The sequence below is a fragment of the Chinchilla lanigera genome, unplaced genomic scaffold, assembly GCF_000276665.1.
Source record: "Chinchilla lanigera isolate Chin_1 unplaced genomic scaffold, ChiLan1.0 scaffold00054, whole genome shotgun sequence".
Classification (NCBI taxonomy): domain Eukaryota; kingdom Metazoa; phylum Chordata; class Mammalia; order Rodentia; family Chinchillidae; genus Chinchilla; species Chinchilla lanigera.
The window spans coordinates 13,760,709-13,778,045 of record NW_004955455.1 but is presented as its reverse complement, the minus strand read 5'-3'; the positions used below and the strand labels follow the sequence as shown (position 1 = coordinate 13,778,045).

The following is a 17,337-nucleotide window of genomic DNA, read 5'->3' as shown; positions in this document are numbered from 1 at the left end:
TTATAACAACTGCAGGAAGCTAATACGAGGGGAATGAGGCTTGGGTATGTCGATGGCATGCTTGGAAACAAGGCCAGTCCTTGGGGGGATGGGTGGGTGAAGGATGACAGGGAACAAGGACAAGGAGGGTATATCTGGGCTCAATGCTGAGCCCAGTGGAGGAAAAGCAAGCCAGAGATGGGAGTGTTGCCCCAGAAGGTTCTTTAAATCCAGATCCTTAATCAGGCATGGTGGTGCATGCCTCTAATCCCTGCACTCTGGGAGGCTGAGGCAGAAAACTTGCAAGTTTGATCCCAGCCCGGGCAATTTAGTGATGTATCAGGACTCTGTCTCAAAAAGAAAAAGAAACAAATAATAAGGAGGATTGGGGATGTAGCTCATTGCAAAGGCCCTGGGTTCAATCCCCAGTAGTGAAAAATACTCCAGAGCCTTAGAAATCCCAAGGGGTGGTGAAAGGGAAGGAAATGTGTTCAGGTTCATGTGCATAGGTCCAAATCCCAAATGGGACAGTATTTGGGGAGAGCGTTTAAAGAATTAAGTGAGGTTAAATTACCCAAAGGGGTGTGGTCTTAACTCTTATAAAGGTGGAGTCCTTATAGAGTGAGATACTGTGGATGTGAAGTCACAATGAGAAGGCAGTATCTGCAAGCCAAGGAGAGACTTGCCAGAAAGCAGCCTTGACACACTGATCATGAACTTCCAGCCTCAAGAACTGTGAGAAGAAAACGTCTGCTATTTAAACCGCTTGGTGTATGGCTTATTATCAGCAGCCCAAGCAAAGCAATGTGGTCTTAAAGCCCAACTCCTTCATGCAGCCTCCAGAGCTTGAATTCCTGCCTATGGTACATGCCCCGTGTTCAACATCTGCTCACATCTGTCCCACGAAGGGAGCTGTCACCTCCTGGGAGCCCCCTGTACCTTAGAAGTGTGAAACAGTCCTCTCTGTAGCTTCCGTCCCTCCTCTGGGATACACAAGTGAATTTATTCTCTTGTAAGTCCTATCAGAGGCCTCAAAAGAGAGTCAAGGCCAAGACTGCACATATTTTAGGCTCCGTGAGCTGCCTTGCCTCCACTGCAAAGAGCTCCATCATTGTGACACAAGGCAGCCATGGACATATACAAACAGACAGGTGTGTCCCATTACAATTCTGTATTGGGAAATGAACTTTAAATTTCACAGAATGTCCCCAAGTCATGAGATATTATTTCCTTCTGAATCTTCCTCTCCAATGAAATACAAGTAAAAACCATTTGGGGGGCTGGGCGTGGCCCTCAGGAGGTAAGTTTTGACTCTCAGTTCTGGATTCCTCAGGGCAGTGATTATCTGGGGCTGAGTTTGGCCATTTCCTCTGTGTGCCTCTCCTGGTGGGGAAAGGGCTCGAGACGTGACGGGAGTCTGGATGCGTGTGTGGTTGGGGTCCGTGGTGTGTTTGATCACGGGGTGGAGGTGGGGAAGGAAAAGGACAAAGCTGACTGGATTCAGGAATCCGCCTGCTGATGTCAGTCAAGGGCTTCCATTGGCGGAAGAAGACAAGAAGGGTGTGGTGAGAAAGGATGGACCTCTGTGACAAGATTAGATGTTTTTTTCCTTGACCAGAAAGAGGAAAACCAGAAAACAGAACAAAACAAAAAACAACTGGGGGTTTGGAGTTTCTAGTTTGGCTCTGGGGAGGGGGAGACCAGATGTCTCCACAGAAGGTCTTTTGTTTTAGGAGAGACCTATGAGCTGGAGGAATGGATGGGATTCAGTGGGCAAGGCCACATGTTCTAGAAAGAAAAAGAGATGTTTCTCTCAGAGGCAAGGCCCTCGGATGACTCTCACTCTGCGGATGGCTCTCTGGGGCAGCCTCTCTAAAGAAGAGTTTGCTGAACTCGAGGCTCAGAAAGAAACAACTCTCTGTCAAGTGCATGACTTGTGTCACTGAACACACACACGTATCTTAGCTGGGTGCACTGTACAGATGGAGTTGCAGGACAGGTTGGCAGCTAGGATGGAAAAACGTATAGCATCCTGTCTTCTCTTTCTCCTTGCAAAGGATGGATGAATTGATGGACCCCATCCCTCATCATGAATGGACTGAGGCCAGCAGGGAAAGGAGTGTTTTCTTTTCCCAGGACTTCAATGTGTGTAAATTAAAGGGGGCACTAACAAGCCGTGGTGATACAGCTGGGGTGGGAGAGGGTGGCTGAGAGGATGCCCGGATGTGCCCAGGTGGCTGCAGCAGAGATCTTGGCAGGTGGGGGCAGAGCATAGAAGGAGAAGAAAGAGCAAGAAGTCAAGAAGAGGTGACATGGGACCCAGGGCCAGACCTAAGACCTCTGGTCTGCAAAGAAGAGAAGCCCCAAGAGAAGGTCAGGACGGGGTTTCTCCCTGCATCACCCATCCCTATGCTTAACCCCAAAGAGGGGCATGTGTTCCATGGACACATGGAAAAGTCGTCCTTTGGAGACCTTGCCGGGCCTTGTCAAAGGCTGTGGTTGGTCACTGTAGCACAGAAAGGGGAAACAAGGGGGCAAGGAGAGGAGGTTCAAGTTCTTGTGGCAATTCAGCTTTAGAGTAGCGGAACACTGGCTACCCCTTCCCTTTCTTGTTTCCTCTCCAAGACTGATCTGTGGACCCATGGCATCCTGGTGGGATGAAAGAGAAATCAGGGGCTGGGTTTCAGGCGCTCAGTAGGCTGCAGGCAGAGCCAAAGAAGGTCCAGGCCCAGCTCAGGATTGGTCCATAGGGGAGCTTGTCTGATGGCCTCCAAGAGCTGTCTCCTGCAACACCCAAGTTCTGAGGACCCCTGAAGGTTTATGTGAGGTGCCCTCATTCAAAGCCCAAGAACAGTCTGCAATATAGGCCCAGTGTACCTTTTCCAAGATACACTAATACCAAGCCAAGGACCACAGAGGTATAAATGTCCCTAGAAGATGCCCACTTAAGAACTGCCCACATGGAGTTTTGAGCGCCCTGGTCCCAGGCAGCTGAGATCACCGGAAAGGCAATGTAGAAAGGGCCCTGGGGAGGTACGAGGGTCTCCCTGGGGTCCAGCTCTTAGGAAACACAACTTTTCTCATTCTTCCTTGCTGGGAAGCAGGCAGGTCCCCAGAGCATGGACCAGTCTGGGGCCATCCAAGGTGGGGAAGATCCCCGTATGTATGTCTGGTTGAATTCTGAGTCTCAGCACAGGTAGGGGTTTTGAAGTCTTAGTTCCTCTCTCCAGGAGGGAGATGCCTGGATCAGACGGTAGCTATAAAATGACAAGGCCAGTGGCACTCAGGAAGTCCAGAGGGACAGTGGGGTGACCCTGGGCATCCTTCCAGCTGCTCAGCTGCCTCTACAATTGCTCAGCTTGGGGATGAATTTCCCTTTTACACTGGGTCAGAGCAGTGGGGTCGGGGCTTTGGGAAATGGACACACTGTCCACATCCAATCTGCCCACAGCACCCTTCACACAGGACAATGGGGGAACCCTAGAAGAAGCCACTGGCCCAGCTGATAAACCAGGAGAGGGGTGAGAGGGACACTGAGCAAGCACGAATGGGCAAAGGGACACAGGCTCCTGATGGGGAGGCCACTTGAGGACTGGGAACTAGGCTAGCATGTGAATGCAGGGCTAAAACACCCACCCTTCCTTACCTCCCCCAAAGGACTTACTAAGCACGAGAGGCGGAGAAGCCCTTCACAAATGGGCTATTATGTGTACAACCGTGTAACCCAGTGCATCACACCCTGGGGACCCATATCCACCGCTGTGGGTAGACCAACTCCAGAGTGTCAGCGCCAAAGAGGGAGGGGAAGGAATGTACTGCAACTCCTTCCCCAGAGCCTTGGTCCTCAGAGCCCAGACTCCTGCGGGTGTCATGAATGACGGAGCTCTAGGGAACCCCCCGAAGACGTTCTGGCTTGCAAGCCACTGTGCTTTCCAAACGGCAAAAGGAGGGTGGGGCAGTGAGATGAGACAGGATGACACTTTTGTGGAACAGCAAGCAAAGGTGGAACCCAGAAACTGGTACCCCTGAGAGACTTGGAGTTCAAAAGACGTGCAGAACTCTTGTGCTGCCTTCCTGAGCTATGTGCAAAGGTGCCACGAAGCACTGTAGCCTTGGCTGGGGGCTCTGAAAACAGACGTTTCTAAATAAATGAGCTTTAGCCAACCCTTCCTCCCCACCGTGACTTTGGCCAAGAAGCCTTGAGAGAGCTGGTGCTTGCTCTGCTTCCTTCTCCCAGAGACAAAAGCAGCCCGGGACACTCTGCAGCCAGGGCAGTCTGGCCCCTGCTTTTCCAAGCAAAAAGAGGCCATGCGATGACACCTGTGCACACAGACCCAGGAGGTCTCCCGCCTTCGTCTGCACAGCCTGGGCTTCCGCGCTCAGCCTGTGTTTTTCTTGTCTACGCTGTGACCCCCTGGACCTCACTCATCAATCCTGCGTTGTCCTGGCTCCAGTTCGGTCCTAGCTTGGGGTTCCTGACTCTGCCTGAGGAAAAGGGCGCAAGTCTGGGGTGCGTGCGGGGCAGCCCCTGCGCCGGTGTGCAGTGGCCCCAGGCTGGCTGGGCTGGGACCTCCGACGGTGAGCCTCTGGCCTCCTGAGCTGGCAGAGAGCAGAGCAGGGAAGGAGAGGTGGCTTGGAGCTGAGGTGGCTGAGCGCCATCCAACTGTCCCACGGTCACAGCCTAGAGTGTGAAGAGAAGAGAGAGCTGGATGAGAAGGCAGGCAGAGGTGGCCATGCCATCCTGGCTCCTTCTCAGGGCTCAGGTGGTTTCAGATGAGCGGCTCCTGTCCTCTCTGAGGGAAACGGACTTCTGTTACCTGAGGTCCTACTATGTGCCAGGCTCTGTGCCCTCATTCAAAGCCCAAGAACAGTCTGCAATATAGGCCCAGTGTACCTTTTCCACAGATAAACACGGACATTCAGAGAGGTTAAGTGTTTTGCGCAAGTCTGGGGTGCGTGCGGGGCAGCCCCTGCGCAAGTCTGCATAGCCAGGAAGTGCATAGCCAGGGTGCATAGCCAGGAAGTAACAGGGCTGGATTTGAACCCAGAACTCTCCTACTGGAGGATGTAGCCTCTGGGACTGAGACAGGGATGGCCATCCATTGCATGAGCTGGAGGAGGCTTGATAAAGGCTGGAGATACAGGATGAGAGTGGGAAACCAGGAGCCATAGGGTAGTCTGCTAGGAAGTGAGGGTTACCACCCACAGCAGCAAAAGGACCTCAGTTGTTCTGTTTGTCCCCATATTCTCACTCAAGGAGAGGTACCTGGCACCTAATAGATGTTCAGTATACACAGGCTGAATAATAACAACCCAGAATGAATGGAAAATTCCATTGGACCTAAAGTTCCATGAGCTCAGAACACGTCTTGTCTTGTTTTCCTAGCCCTATTCTGCAGCTGAAGGAAGAGAAAGGAAGGCCCCTTCTCCCCCTCCACCCAGTGAGCTTTAAGCCCCTCCCTGCACTTCAATGCCTGCCCTTTTTTCCTGACCTCAGGAGAACAGAGGTCACAGGATGATGGCCTAAATGCACCCTGAATGTTAAAGCACCAGAGTCCCTTGCAGAGCCTCAACATCAGTTCCCCAACTTGCTTGCACTCCTTTCGGGGGCAGATGTTTCCCTCTCTCTGTGTTTACATCCAATTGTTTCTAAATCCTACTAGGTCAGCAGAGCAGGAGCAGGCCACAGTCCTTCCCGGTGCACAGTGGTTGCCAGGATACAGTCAGCACCTGCTACCTGGGCTGCACTGTGCTAAGCACCTGAGGACGAGACCCCCTTGGACCCTCATGGCTCTCTTACTAGAAGGTTTAACTGCCCTTGCTTTGCACAGCATAACACTGTAGCTCAGAGAGGTCAAGTGACCTGCTGAAGGTCACACAGCTATTGAGCAGTGGAGGGGCAATTCCAGTTTATGTGTGCCTGATGGGGAAGTCTGTGTTCTAACAGCCCGAGGGGAAGAGGAGATTCAATCCCCTACATTCAGTATGTTCAAGAATTGGGGTGAAGACTACAGGAGGGTCTCCTGATGCCCTAGGACTTTGGGTGTCTTCAGCAGGGCCCCATGGGGAGACCTGGATAGCAGCTATGTGTAGCTGTGCATGCAGGCGGGGGCTTGCAGCTGTATGTACCTGAGCACATGTGTCTGTGTGCAGGCATGGACAGCAGCGCAAGCACGTGTGTGCTTGTGTGTCATATATGTGATTGTGTGCCTGCACATGTGTGTAGCTGAGTCTGCCTATGTGTACAGGCTGGTTACACAGACGTGTTTTTACGGAAGGTTCTGTGTACAGCTATGTGCGTCTATGTCTGAGTGAGTGTCCCGGTACACTGTGTGGGTGTGTGAACACATGTGTGTGTGCCTGAGAGCGTGTGAGTGAGCACATGCAGGTGCCTGGGAGCACCTTGCAGGCAGAACATAGCAGGGCCTGCACGCAGCCTCCTCTGGGGCTCTGGGGGTCTCCCGCTCCCTCTCAGCTCTAAAGAGATCCCAGAGGCTGGGCTGAAAAGGAGCCCAGGGAGAGATGCCCCACTCATGATCACAGGGAAGGGTCTGGGTCTGCAGGCAGGAGCAAGGCAGGGAGGCATGAGGCCTCACAGTGAGGACACAGAGGCGCTCAGGGCAAGGAAGTGCTACGAACCTTTCTTTTTTTTTTTCCTGGTACCAGGAATCAAACTCATGACCTCGTGCTTGCCAGGCAGGCGCTGTGCCACTAGGCTAAATCCCCAGCCCTGAACCTTTCTTGTGTCTGTGCTCTAATGATGGAGGATGCTCAGAGTCAAAAGCTGCCATGATGGGGCAGGCTGCTGGCCTGGAGGGAGATTTCGATCAAGCCAGGCCTGCTGGGGGGATCACTGACACAGGACAGATAGGGCCTGGCAGCCTCAGGGTACCACCTCGCCACAACTCAGACTCTATGGGCCTCAGCCTTCACCAGGAAGAGGGAGGCAACGAGGGAGCCTTAACAGCCACAGACTGACGACAGGACCCAAGGCCCATAACAACAGGTCCTGAACAGAAACCTTGTAGCAGAGGGTGGTGCTGGGGGAGTGGGAATGAAAGCAAAGGACTGATGAGGAGAGCAGTTAGGGAAAGGGCAAAAAGTGACCAAGGCTTGGGGAGAGAGGCAGAGGGCGGAAACCTACTCTGCAGACTTCCAGAAATGTCCGGGGTGAGACAGGCGGCGGTTTCGCTTTGGCAGTTTCTCCAGCATGTCCATGAGCTTGGTGAAAGTGGGCCTCTCTTCTTGCTCAAAGGCCCAGCAGAAGAGAAGAATGTCCTAAAAGAAACCAATGAGTGAACATAAATGGTGACTTAGTTCCTGCTTGGCTCCTCATTGGGGCTCCCCACTGTCTACCCACCTTCCCACTTCTGTATCCCGCCATCGTTCACCCATTCACCCACCAGGCATCCGTCCACATCAACGCACTCAGTCGCCTTTCCTTTATCATCCATCCTGCTTTCTTCCCACCTACTATCTGAGCCCATCTAACAAACTAGGTAGGCTCTACGATGAGCAATACACCCGAAAAGTTTTCTTGGCACTTTTCTCAAAAATGAGGGATGGAAGGGAATCCTAAAATCTCTAGCCACAACCCAATAACCTAAGTACCATTCAAGGCCAGTTGCTTTGAGTAATTTCCTCATCTAAGAAAGGAAACCTGAGGTGGGTAATCCTGAAAACCATACCAGGTAATTACTACCTCCCTGACTTATCTGTCTTCTGATCAAAAAAGAGGATTCCTCCTGCTGTGTTTGAGAAGAAGATTCTTAATTTATAGTCTGAGTTGGACAATGACTTACAATTATTGTGCAGATGAAAATAAAATTAACACCAAAACATTTTTGATGTTTTAACAAATATCTTTAAAAATATAACAGAAAAAGAAGGGCTCTTTTCTTTTATCTGACCTAGCAATCCGTTGCTGGGAAAAACCTAACCAAGGGTTACTCTGCTTCTAGTGGTAGACACCTGAAATTGCAGGCATAGTGCAGAGATGTTTGCCCTCTAAACTCCAAACTGTTCTAAGGCTGCAGGATGTACTTTTTTGGGTCACCTTCGGGGAAAGCATTTGTAACTTTACACAGTTAAAAAGATAGTGCAGGCGTGCATCTGGTTCTCCCCTTACGTCCCAGACCTGATCTCTCCTGGGACTTACCGAGATTTCTTTTCCCATGCCGATCTGGCTGAGGTTGGGTTTCATCCCTGTGCCCATCTGCCAGATTATCGCCTCTGCTGGTTGGGTCTTGAAAGGCCACTCCCTGGCATGGAGTTCATACCAGATTGTGCTGTTGGCAGATGTTTTACAGGAGTGTTGGTGTGGCATGTCACTTGTGACCCTGGAGCCCCTGCTCACCAATGCCCACCCAGCCAGCCTCTGGGCTGACCAGCAGTCCTCCTGAGCTTCCTCTTTGCAGGGTTGGCATCTCCCCCCGAGACACACTTGAAGCTCTCTTAATGGCTTAGAACTCACGCTTGTCCCAGGATACCTTCTTTGGAGCTTGAATTAAAATGAATCAAAATGCAGACTGGGTAGTTTATTATGATGTGGTTACAACCTCAGACTCTATATTTGCAATTCTAGGAAACCACCGTATGTGAATAACTTGGGAAAAAGATATTCATTAATAAGGTTGTTCTCTACAGTATTATATATAATATTGAAAGAAAGCAGAAATAATTGCTCAACAGTAGAAACAATCGCTCAATAATAGGAATTGAGTGTACATATTATGGCAAATTCATCAATTGAAATGGAATGCTATATTATTATGAACACACTTCAAAGAAATGTTGCTGCCATTAAAAATGCTCAATAGATCATTTTTAAACGAAATAAGCAGGATGTGAGACCATATATATATATATATATATATATATATATATATAGGATCTGATGTTACTCCTTTTAAAATCAGATATGTATGGATGTATGGGCAAGAGGATAAAGTGAAACACCCCAAATGTTAATAATAGATAACTCCGGATGTTAGGGTAGGATTTCTTTCCTCTTTCGTATTTGTGTTTCTTAAGTGTGAACTGGAGTGTTGACTCGCAGAGAGGAAGAAAAAGAAAGATTTGAGAATCAGACTGGTTACATTCCTATGAGTATAGTATGAGGCTAGGGAGGGTGCTTCTCTAAGTGGAGCTTTCCTTGGCTGTTAGTTGACAATAGCGGTGAAAGTGCCGTAGGACGATGCTTATATGGGATGCTGAACACTGGAACAATTCAGGGCTAGAATTATCTTCGAGTGATTTCCTGTGTTATTGTCTGTTTTATAAATCATGACATTGTAATGAGGGAAGATGCAATCGCCCCAGTGAGCAGCACATGGCCATGGATGGGGCGATGGGCTGGGCTGTGCAGGAGTGATGCCGTGAGGCCTGGACAGCATGAGGACAGTGATAGATGAGCACAGGATGCTGGGTGTCACTGAATTGTACCATGGGGATAGATCTCAGTTCTCTGAGACCCAGATTCCCCAGCTCAGGAAATATCTGAAACAATCCTAGGAAATGATCTCTCCTCCACTCTAACATAATTTATGTAAATGTGCCTGAAAGAACACAAAGCCCTCTGTTTTTCTCTTCACTGCCCAGAGGACTGCGTAAAGCAACTAACTATTCCTAGGTTCTCCATTAGCATCGTCTTCCTACCTGACCCCACATCCTCTGGGCTTGGGGGAGGGGTGATGCTTAGGTATCGGCATATTGGGTTAATGGCCAGGAAGTTCTCTAGAGAAGGTGCTGTGTGATTCGAGTGACCGTGATAAACAATACTGCTTAGTATTCCAAGCTAGATACAGTTCTCAACCTTTTGCTGGGGAGGTGTATGAAGCATGCTTTGTGTCATTGTTTGTGTCTAGATGTCCCCCTAAAGCCTCATGCTTTAGTCCCAGTCATGGGACGGGTTTCTAGAGTTTTTGACTGATCCATGATCCAGTGCTGGGATTATGGGTGTGAGTGCTACACCTGCCCTGGGGCAGGTAGTTTGCATACAGTGTAAGGGAGGGAAACAGGCTTGCTCTCTGCTACTGCTCCTTCCTTGTGCTCTTGTTGCTTTTGCTATTTTCCGCTGCCATGAACTGTTGCCCTCTGCCATGTGCCACCTTGCCTTGGAGCCAGCTGGTTATGGACTGAAACCTCCACAACTGGGAGCTAAATAAACCTTTCTTTCCTTAATTTTTGGCATCAGGTATATTGTCTCAGCAATGACAGAAAAGTAACTAAAATACTTTGTTATTCTGATGCTTTGACCACCTGAGCCCTTGCTGGCAGCTAGTTCCTGTAGATAGGAAGGACTTGCTTGTGAGTGTACCTCTGACCTAGCAACACGCCCAACACTTCTTACACCAGGACTTCACCCTCAGGGCCAGCGCTCTTCAGCCCTTACACACAGTGCCCACTGAAATCCCAAGGAGTTGATTCTGAGCCTGCTCACCCTGCCCCACCTGCACCTTCCAGAGAAAACCACGAAGAAAGGCTCTTGCCCACATAATCTTCCTGCTCCCTCTGCCTCCTGACCAGCACTTCCCCGTGGGACCTCTACACAGCACGGTGTGGTCCCCTCCTTATGAGATCTGTGGTTGACAAACCATCTTTTCAACAGTGTCTCCTCATCTGTTGGCCTCATCATACCTGAACGATAATTAAACCTACATCTTAAAACAGGAGGCATCACTGTTATCCCTATTTCATGGATGAGGAAACTGAGGCTCAGGAAGAGTCTGCCTTACCTAGGATTACACAGTAAAGAAGACAGGCAGCCAGAAGTGGAGCCCAGGACAACAGATCCAGGGCTGTGCCACTGGCCAGGCAGTTTATACTCCCTGCCAAACAGGAGTCCCTTGCTATCAGGGAAGTGATAATTTTGAAGTGCAACCTTGCAGCCGAGGGTTGGAGCTGGTGAATGAGTTCCAAGTGGGTTGCATGGAGCACTCGTGTGGAAGGAGAGGGTGCCTTTCCAGAGTTCTTCCTTGTGCTTGGTACCTTAGAGACACTTTCTTGCTCAATTCTTAGGATGCCTTACTAATTAATTAATGGTTTCACTATCTTTGATTTACAGCTGAGAACAGCAGGGTGGTGTAACTCCCAAGCCCATGGAGGCTCCATGGTGAAAACCTCCAACTGTGGAGTTTGGCTAGTCCAGGTTCGAGCCCCTGCCCCACCGTTAATTGCACTAAAGCAAATTCTGGAGTCATCTGTAGCCTCAGTTTCCCCAGCTTCCAATTGGGAATAACATGATACCTGCTTTGAAGGGTGCTTGTAAAGACTGCATGAGACAGTGCACACAAAGAGCTTAACTCGGTGCTCAGCACACCTTTAAAAGTTCATTTCTGTTCTAAGTCATTCCTGAGCCTGAGGTTCCCAAGCAACAGGGTGCTCCTAATTGGCAGGAATCCAAGAGCGCCAGGTCCTTCGCAATTCAGCAGTGTCAGAAATAAAAGCCTCATTAAAACTTCCTTTCAAACCCAACTTTTCAGAGAAATGCACTTTGAGGAGAAAAAAAAAAAATATTGCTAAAAGATGAACATTCCAGTGGAAAACCAATTACTCACTTTGGTACCTTTTGTTAATGATATTTCCCCCCTCCTCTGGCTAAATTTACACTAAACTATACCAACTTAATTATTGCAATTTGGTTTCAGCTAACGATGTCTAACTAGATGAAGATTTGGGCATTAACTAATCAGGGCAAGTGGCAGCCTCCAAAGGGGCCCAGGCGACAGATGCTGGGAGCTGTGATCTTCCCACGAACGCCCCCGCAGGAGTTGATGGTGAGGAGAAGGGGTGGGGGAGGGGCTGTTTCTCTAACAGGTCTCGGTGGTGTGAAGGCTAATTGCACACATCTGCAGCGGCCCGCAGCCCTCACACACAAGCCAAGGAACAGCGTGGTCGTTGGAGGGACGGGAGTGATGAAGCTTTTCTGGCTGTACCTGCTCAGGGCGCTCTGCCCTGCATCCCGGGGCTGCGTCTTGGACTCAATGTCCTTGTACCCTTTCAAAGACATCTCCTCTCTGTCATGACTGTAGTTACTTACTATCTCTCTGTGGATAAATCCTAGATGCTTCTTTCCCAAACTCTAGAAGCGTAGTTTTAGCAGCATGCTGGCTGGTTTCCATGGTTATCTCCAATGCTGCTCGAACCCACCGTTGTCCACACCTGACTTGTCTGCCTCCCTGGTCCACCCCGACCCACCTCACCCCTACAGCCTGGTGCATGACACCACTCTCTACCCACTTGCTTAAGGCATATATCTGGGTACCACTCAGGTTCACCCTATCATTGAGGGCGAGCACTTCCATCCCCTGAATGCTTCTTCTGTTCACTCTCAGCCAGTAGACCTCCAGGTGTGGGTTCCATGGGGGCCGCCAGCACTTCTCCTACGTTTGACTACCCAGTCTCAAGCATGTGTTTCCCCACTCCATTCTCTACACAGCATGGTCTGATTGAACCAGAACTCAGATCATGACTCTGCCACTTCTCTGCTTCCCAACCACCAATGGTTCCCTAGTGCCAGGAGACGAACTGAAGACTCCTTCTTACACTGAGTAGCTGCAGGATGGAGCCCACCTCCTCCCTAATCTCTCATCTCACCACCCTCAGCCTCACTTTTTTCCCCAACTCTTCATCTATCAGCTCCCTTTCCTGTCTCCCACGCTGTGTTTCTCTATTGCGGGCAACTGGTTCTCTTTGGCTTTTGTACCTTTTCATACATTCATCCATTCCCTCTATCCAGAACGCTTCCCTCCACCCTTGTATCCAGCCTCCATTTTAGGCCCAGCTGTCACCTCCTCCTGGACATCCTCCCTGATCTCCCAGGCTGGACCTAGTTCCTTTCATATCTCCATAGTGCTATTTATTCTCAGCACAGCATGTAGGACCTTTTGCTAAAGCTAACTGTTTCCTTGTCTGTCTTCCACCAGACAAGAAAGAGTAAAGAGTTTAATATGAGTCTAAACCAGATGTGGTGGTCCCTATATGTAATCTAAGCACAGAGGGAGGCTGAGGCAGGAGGATTGCAAGTTTGAGCCTTGTCTAGACACTGAATGAGATTCCCTCTCAAAATTTAAAAAAAAAAAATCTAAAGTATGGCCAGGGATGTAATTTAGTAGTAGAATGCCCCAGTACTGCAAAAAATATAAATAAATAAATGTAACAAAATAAAATATGTCCACACAAATTCTTTGATACTCTGCCCTTGAAATGGCAGAGCTTAATTTTCTTCTGCTTGAGTGTGGGTTGTATTTAGCAATGTTTCCAACAAGTAAAAATATGGTGGGAGCATTTAATACATAAATGTAATCACCACAATAACAAGATACATCTGGACCAGAGGGTTTCGAATAGTCTCATCATAAAGAAATAATAAATGCTTATGGTGACAGATATGTTATTTAACCTGATTTGACCATTATACAATGTGCACCTGTACTGAAAGATCACAGTATACCCCATAGATAGGTATATATATACATATATATGTATATATATAATGCATCAATCAAAAAAATCTCTAAAAAAGGAGTACGTGGTAGAAGTGACACTATGTAACTTCTGAGAGTAGTCAGATCCTGGTCCTGCTGCCAGGCTGTGAGCTCACTCAAGCAGCAGGTAGGAGATGGTGAGGAGCAGAGGCTTCCTCCTAACCTTGGACAGGTGCCTCAGCCCATCAAGCCTTCTGATGAGACAGAAGCCTGGTTGATATCTGGATTCCAACCCTGCAAGAGACCTTAGCCAGCTCAGAACCACTCAGCTCAGCTGCCCCAACTCCTGACCACAGAATGTGAGATAATACATGCTCTAGGTTGCTGAATTTTGGGGTCATTTGTTATGCAGCACTAGATAATTAATACAAGACTGAATCTTGTATCCTAGCATCCGCTGCAGTCCTAGCACTCAGCAGGCATCCAGTAAACAGCTATTTTGCAAATGAGGAAATGTGTGTTGGCAATACAACTGGTAAGAAGATGAGCATGCAGGTGGGTTAGGGTGAGGGTGTCACCCCATCCAGATCCTCCCAACCTCACCCAGAAATCCAGCCCCACAGCCAGGTGCCATGGTCCTTTCAAAACAATGGAAGGCTTGGGAACTGCCCTCTGCCCAAGCCGTAGCTCTTGAAGGCCAGGATGGGGTCCACCTACCCAAGGGCAAAGACATCAGAGTGCTTGGAGAAGGGAAGCTTGTCCTCCTCCGTGTCGGGGGACAGTTGGCGGATGATCTCCGGTGCCAGGTGGCACAGCCAGCCATTCTGAATGCGCAGCTTGTCCTCCCTCCTGCAGAAGCAAAGCGCAGGATGAGCTTCGATTCACATGTAGGGAGGACAGGTCCCCAGTCCCCAGAATCCTCTCTGCTGGCCTTTCCCCCTCTGGGCGCCACCTGACTTCCTACTTGAGACCAAGACCCAGTGGAGATGCAGGGAAGAGAGGGCAGGGAGGTGGCCAGAGAGGTGGCGCCACTCAAACCATGCTCAGGTCCCATGGCCTCTGTGCACCCCTCCTGTCCACTTTTACCCAACAAGATCCCAAGTTCTTGTTCCGTATGGTATTTGCCTTCATGCTGTACTATATGTGCATAAGGTTTCCGGAAACACCCAATTAGCAAATACTGAATCATTACCATCACACACCAATTATGACCTAAAACCCTAAAAACTCTCAGGAGAGTCTATTTTGTTTATTTTACAAAGTAGAACACGGGCTGGATTTAGTGACTCTTCTGACGATCTCGGCCAGTGGAAGCGTGAGATGGCTCTTACAGGTTCCACAGCAGGGATTTCAACCTGTCCAGGTGGCCCCAGGGCTGCGGCTTCTTATGCCCCCCCACTCTGTCCCTCTGCCTCATTCGCTGGTCAGCTCTGCATGAGGCTGGAACAGGAGGTGCAGCATCCTCTTGTTTGACCTCCCTGGGAATGTGTGACTCCCGGTTTTCACCACTCTGCACGGCTGTGAGTGACTGCAAAAGTGCTGTGAGTGTTGATTTGGGAACAACAAATACATTTCAGTGAGTAGACAAGTTTGCAAATATGAAATCCATCAACAATGAGGTTTGACCGTGTTTAATGATCACCTGCTTATGCCTTGGTTCTCTTCTTGGCGTCAGGAACCCAGCCATATACACAACAAATAAAGGTCCCTGCCCTGGCACTTAGACAGGGGAAGGAGACAACAAATGCATCAAGTAGAAGCCAGGTGTGGGGCACATGCCTGTAATCCCAGCCCTCTGGGAGGCTGAGGCAGGAGGATTGCAAGTTTGAGTACAGTCTAAGCAACTTAGTGATTTAGCGAGACCCTGTCTCAAAATAAAAAATAGCAAGGGCTGAGAATGTAGCTCAGTGGTAAGGCCCTGAGTTCAATCCCCAGTTCTCATTCTCTCTCTCTCTCTCTCCCCCTCTCTGTAGTGATAAATGTTATGCAAATAATTAAGATAAGGAAATGTGTACAAGATAAGAAGAAACTTACTGTAGGTAAATTGTGAGTTAAGATCTACATGACGTAGAGGGTTCACTCATATGAACCTGGAGAAAAATATCCTAGGCAGAGGGGAAGCAAGGACAAAGGCCCAAGCAGACCCCACTGGTGTGCTGGAAACCCATCCTACACCCCGTGCGCCAAAGTTTGTGCAACCAGCTCCTTAATGATGGGCCTTCATCAGTTCTTCCTTTCATCGTTATAAACAATGCTGCAATGAACATCTTCGGGTAGATCGTGAACATCCCTCTTTACCTCAATCTACAGTTAGTAGGAGAAATGCTTAGGAGGGGTTGGAGACTGGCTTCCTTTCCTACACGGGAAGTCTGTAGTGATTCAGAGCTTTCCATTTATACTGACATCTAAGCAGAACTTCCACAAGCTCACCACTGACTCCTAGGAAAGGGCCGGGTAACCCTGGGAAGCGGGCAGGGCCGGAAGCAGGGAAGCGTAAGAATTCCATTTTTCTGGGGTGCGCTCTGAGCTCTATGAGGGGTGGCACACTGGTCCCTCAACTCGACTTACTTGTCTCCTGCGATCAAGACTTGTGTCGTATCTCCTTCAAGAGCGCCACAGTCCCGCAGAATATTCCAGGAGGATGGCGCTGCGCTCCGTCTGTGTTGTCTAATTTGGCAGCTGGTAGCCACAGCGGCTGCCAAGCACTTGAAAGGTGGCCGGCGTGACCGAAGGGCTACAGTCTCCATTTAATTTCATTTTAATTGAAATTAAACTTACTCAGCTGTCCACAGCTCATGGCTAACAAATTGACCACACAGATTTGGAGGTTTACTTACTAGAGATGAGTTTCCCTCTTTTTATTTTAATAGGTTACCCTTTAGCGTGGCCACAAACAGAAACTTGCCCTTTTCTAGTACACATTAAAGTGAAAATGGAAAATGCCTGCTTGCGTTTTCCCTAAAACCCCCTTGGCCGCACTTTCAGAAGCCCCAGGTAGAGGGAAGAACCCTGATAGAGACTCTAGGAGCCTGGAATTTGGGGTTCTAGTGCTGCTGTTGCATCTGCTAGTTGGGAGGGATGTGTGGGTCCCCAAGGTGCCTTTCTCCACCCTGCATTTCTCACACAGGAAGAAACATCCATTTGGAGGCACTCGTGTTTCCAGAGACCTCAAAACAGGCATTCTGGGCCAGATGCAAAACCGAGCAACTTCAGTTGGGCCCCGATGGTGGCCCAGCACAGGTGAGCCACGGCAGGCCACTGGCCTTTCGTCCGGCGTCTGCGTTCTCACGCTCAGAACAGACCGGCACACGTGTGGCAGAAGCAGTGTGGTCAGGGGCACACTGCCCATTTGTCCTACTGTTTTTCTGGGAGAAAACCAGCTCCTGTTGAGAATTATTGTTCTAATTTATGTAAGATCAGGGAAGGGCCCCAGGTTTAGTGTTTCAGCTTAGTAACACATGGTTTGCTCTTGCACTCTGCATAAAGAATACATATTCCACTAGGAAACAGGACTCAAACCCACTAGCAAAGCCCAGAGGTAGTAGAGTTGAAGGAATTTTCAGGGGCACCTGCAAAGGTTTAAGGACCCATTTGTTGTTTATTAGCTGTGGGACTGTGAGCAGACTGGAGCCTCCATTTTCCCACCTGCAAAATGGGCACATTGGTTTGTATGTCACACAGCTATTGCAAGGATTAAAGTGAGACAGTGTGTGGTACAAGGTTATGTCAGCGGCCAGAATGACTTGATTATTGGACAGAATTACTACGTGTGTATATTTTACACATTTTATCTTGAGGACTCAGAGATGGAGTTGAGACTAGAGCCTAGAGTAAGAATGTCCTTCAAGGAACCTGGCCTTGGAGATGTCCTGCCCCCAAGACGTCCTAAGTACTCATCTCCGTTGTCTCTTCCTGGCTTGCTGGATCAGCA

At 49.2% G+C, this 17,337-nt stretch overlaps 1 protein-coding gene across 2 annotated transcripts in view; it reads right to left on the bottom strand.

Moving 5' to 3' along the window:
• Window positions 1-364: 364 nt before the first annotated feature.
• Ksr2 (kinase suppressor of ras 2) overlaps window positions 365-17,337 on the bottom strand; it is a 402,376-nt gene continuing 385,403 nt past the window's right edge. Inside the window, exons 17-20 of one of the 2 annotated variants that reach the window (XM_013520300.1) lie at window positions 14,124-14,255; window positions 8,138-8,267; window positions 7,124-7,257; window positions 365-4,660 (exon numbers count right to left, since the gene is read on the bottom strand). In XM_013520300.1, coding sequence (XP_013375754.1) covers window positions 4,654-4,660; window positions 7,124-7,257; window positions 8,138-8,267; window positions 14,124-14,255 — 403 coding nt within the window. In that variant the 3' untranslated portion in view covers window positions 365-4,653. Of the gene's footprint in view, window positions 4,661-7,119; window positions 7,258-8,137; window positions 8,268-14,123; window positions 14,256-17,337 lie in introns of those variants that run through there. The other variant, XM_013520301.1, reaches the window with a different exon arrangement.